At 33.9% G+C, this 2,982-nt stretch overlaps 1 protein-coding gene across 3 annotated transcripts in view; it reads right to left on the bottom strand.

The window, feature by feature from the left end:
- The window catches only part of LOC106882437 (protein unc-80 homolog), a 286,116-nt gene that overhangs the window by 93,754 nt on the left and 189,380 nt on the right, over positions 1-2,982 (bottom strand). For all 3 annotated transcript variants that reach the window (XM_052965566.1, XM_052965567.1, XM_052965568.1), the window contains 2 exons: positions 2,446-2,580; positions 828-928 (listed from right to left, as the gene is read on the bottom strand). In XM_052965566.1, the coding sequence (XP_052821526.1) occupies positions 828-928; positions 2,446-2,580 (236 nt within the window). The remainder of the gene's footprint in view (positions 1-827; positions 929-2,445; positions 2,581-2,982) is intronic.

The following is a 2,982-nucleotide window of genomic DNA, read 5'->3' as shown; positions in this document are numbered from 1 at the left end:
TGTGTGTGTGTGTGTGTGTGTGTGTGTGTGTGTGTGTGAGAAGAAGGCAATAACTGACAAATAATTGACCCCAGTACAGGACTGGACTAGTGCTTTATTTATCAACCATGAAATGGAAGATGGAAGGCAAAACTGACCTAGGTATGATTTGAACTCAGCACACTCAGAGCTGAAACAAATACATTCTATCTGATAGTCAAACAACTCTATTAACTCACTACCTAGTAACCATTTTAGTGGCTGTAGCAGTGGCATAAAGAACCCACTAGTTGTAGCATATTGGTGAGTGAATCTTTGTCAAATCACAGCTGAATGATCTCCTGGATGAGGTTTATGGTAATGTAATTATAAAGCATCGAACTTTCTGGCTGAAGAAACTTCCTTACTAACTAGTTTTGCCTTCATACATTAATCCTTTAGCATTCAGATTATTCTTTCAAATGTAATTCTTATTATTCGTATTGTTTTGAATTAATCATGCTTTATCTCATAGCTTTGAAATTTTGGTGATTTGATTGTTTATTTTTAGGATAATATGGTAGGGCAGACATGAGAAGCTAGAGCTGGTTGGCTGGTTTGAACATAAAACAGATGTATATTTAGGTTATATATGACTGGTGTAAATGCTAGGGGTACAGGTTTATCTGGTAGAAAAACATCACAATAGCCTATGATACAAAGTTCAATCAAAACTTGGTAAACAAAAAATAATTAATATTCTTATGAGTCAATATGGCTTGAGAATAAATTAATCCAAATTCAGAAAGAGAAAAAAAACGGAAATTATAACAAAATTTTTTTATGAACATCAAAAGCTTATTATTTACCTGCCGATCTTTGTTGGTAAGTTTTTCCAAAAAATGTCTGAGAAATAAGGCAGGGTCATCAACAAGACATTTCCAGATCACATTCCGAGCTGTATCAGCCACTGAATGGTAACAAAACAGTTAAGATATGGAAAAAAATAAAGCAAATTACAGAGTGATTCAAAAGTCTATTTAACATAAGCCAACTAACAACTGAAGTCAGTGGAGTTTCTTAATGTAGGTCCCATCTCCTTATTGTAACACTCCCTCACATCTCACTCAGCCTTCACCTACTTCCCCACTGCATTCAGTAACTCTTCACAACCCCAATCATCTAATGACTGCCACAGCTTAGGGATTCCAGTATTGCTGATCTATTTCCCTGCCATTCATACTACCGAGCTGCTTGGATCAACTCCAGGCAGTTTAACTCAGAATGTCCTGACAATTGAACAAAACTATCATTATATTCTGCCAGCTTCCTGCCTTAATAATAATTCTTTCTTTCTAGTATAGGCCAAAGACCTGAAATTTTGCAGGAGTGGACTAGTTGATTACATTACTTAATTGGTACCTTACTTTTATCAACCTCAAATAATAATGATATGATCCATTGGAAGCTCTGTGGAAATCACAGCCTACAAAGAGCAAAGACATGATATGAGCAAACCCAAGGAGGAGTCACTGAGAATGAAGATTGCAAAATGCTGTGGGATGCAATGATTCAGTGTGATCAGTTGACCAGACATTGGAAACCGGACATTGTTGTGGTGAATAAAAAAGAAAGAACCTGCCTGATGATCAACATGGCATGTCCCAGTGACAACAGGATGAAAGAAAAAAAAGGAGGAAAACTGAACAACTATGATGTTTTGAAGTGGGAAATACGAAGGTTGTTGTCAATGAGGAGGTAGACATGCTACCAATAGTAACTGGTACTCTTGGAAGTATCAGCATTCAACTACCAAAGTGGCTCAAAAAGATTGGTAAAGATGGAACACCTACAACAATCAGTATTGCTTGGAACTGCAAGAATTCTTCACAGGGTTCTTGAAGCATGTGTCACCTTAGTTGCTGGCTGTGGACAGCTGACACTTTCCATCATACACAGCAAAATAAGCTGAGAGTTTTCATCAAATAATAATAATAATGACAACAATCTTTTCTGCTACAGGTACAAAGCCTGAAATTTTTCATGGGAGGGAGTTAGTTGATTACATTGAGCCTTGTACTTATTTCATCAATTCTGAAAGGATGAATGGCAAAGTCAACTTGGGCAGAATTTCAACTCAAAATGTAGAGACGGATGAAATGCCATTAGGCATGTCTGGTGTGTTAATGGTTCTGTCAGCTCACTCACTCTATAATAATAATAATAATAATAATAATAATAATAATAATAATAATGATGATGATAATAATAATAATTTCTAACATTGACAAAAAGCCTAAGATTTGGGGGAGAGGTACAGATGATAATAGCTAGCTCAGTACTTGACTGGTATTCATTTTACTGGCCCTTGACATAAATTTCAGTACAGGATTAACTTTTAATTTCAATAATAAATTAATTTGGGATATAATTCTCTGGGTAGCATGATGGTATTGAAAACGTTTGATAGAAAGAGAAGAATATTACCAGACATTCCATCATTGTTTACATCAAAATCATCCATCAAATGAAGAATTGGTAGAATTGCTACACACATACATGATGGGAAAAAGCTTGGGAGTAACTGCATGTGGTGCATATGTTCAGTTCTATCTTCATCGCCTTGTAAATAAAAATAAAAATGCAAAAACAAAAAAAAATGGCTAAATACAAGAGAAAAAAAAAAGGTCTTGAATAATATATAGAATTCATTATTCAGTTTAAATGGAATATTTCTTTAAATCAGTGTAGAAAAACAACCCAAACTTTTTTTTTACCATTTTTCTGATGAAAGATAAGTTTGCAAAAATTTTTTAACAAAATCTTTTTGGAGAGCTTTTAGTTGATCAAAATTTCATTATAATGTCTTACAATTAACACAAAGAAAAGAAATAAATATATCTACAGTTGAAGGAATAAAAATAATCACCATTCTATATGCAGCATGTAAGTTAAATATAAGGGTAAATGTATATTTATATCTCTTCCTGAATAAGTTGGATATTTATATAAATGTCTACATAT

Source organism: Octopus bimaculoides, chromosome 2, assembly GCF_001194135.2.
Source record: "Octopus bimaculoides isolate UCB-OBI-ISO-001 chromosome 2, ASM119413v2, whole genome shotgun sequence".
NCBI classification, from domain to species: Eukaryota; Metazoa; Mollusca; class Cephalopoda; order Octopoda; family Octopodidae; genus Octopus; species Octopus bimaculoides.
This window is presented reverse-complemented; position numbering and strand designations above follow the sequence as displayed.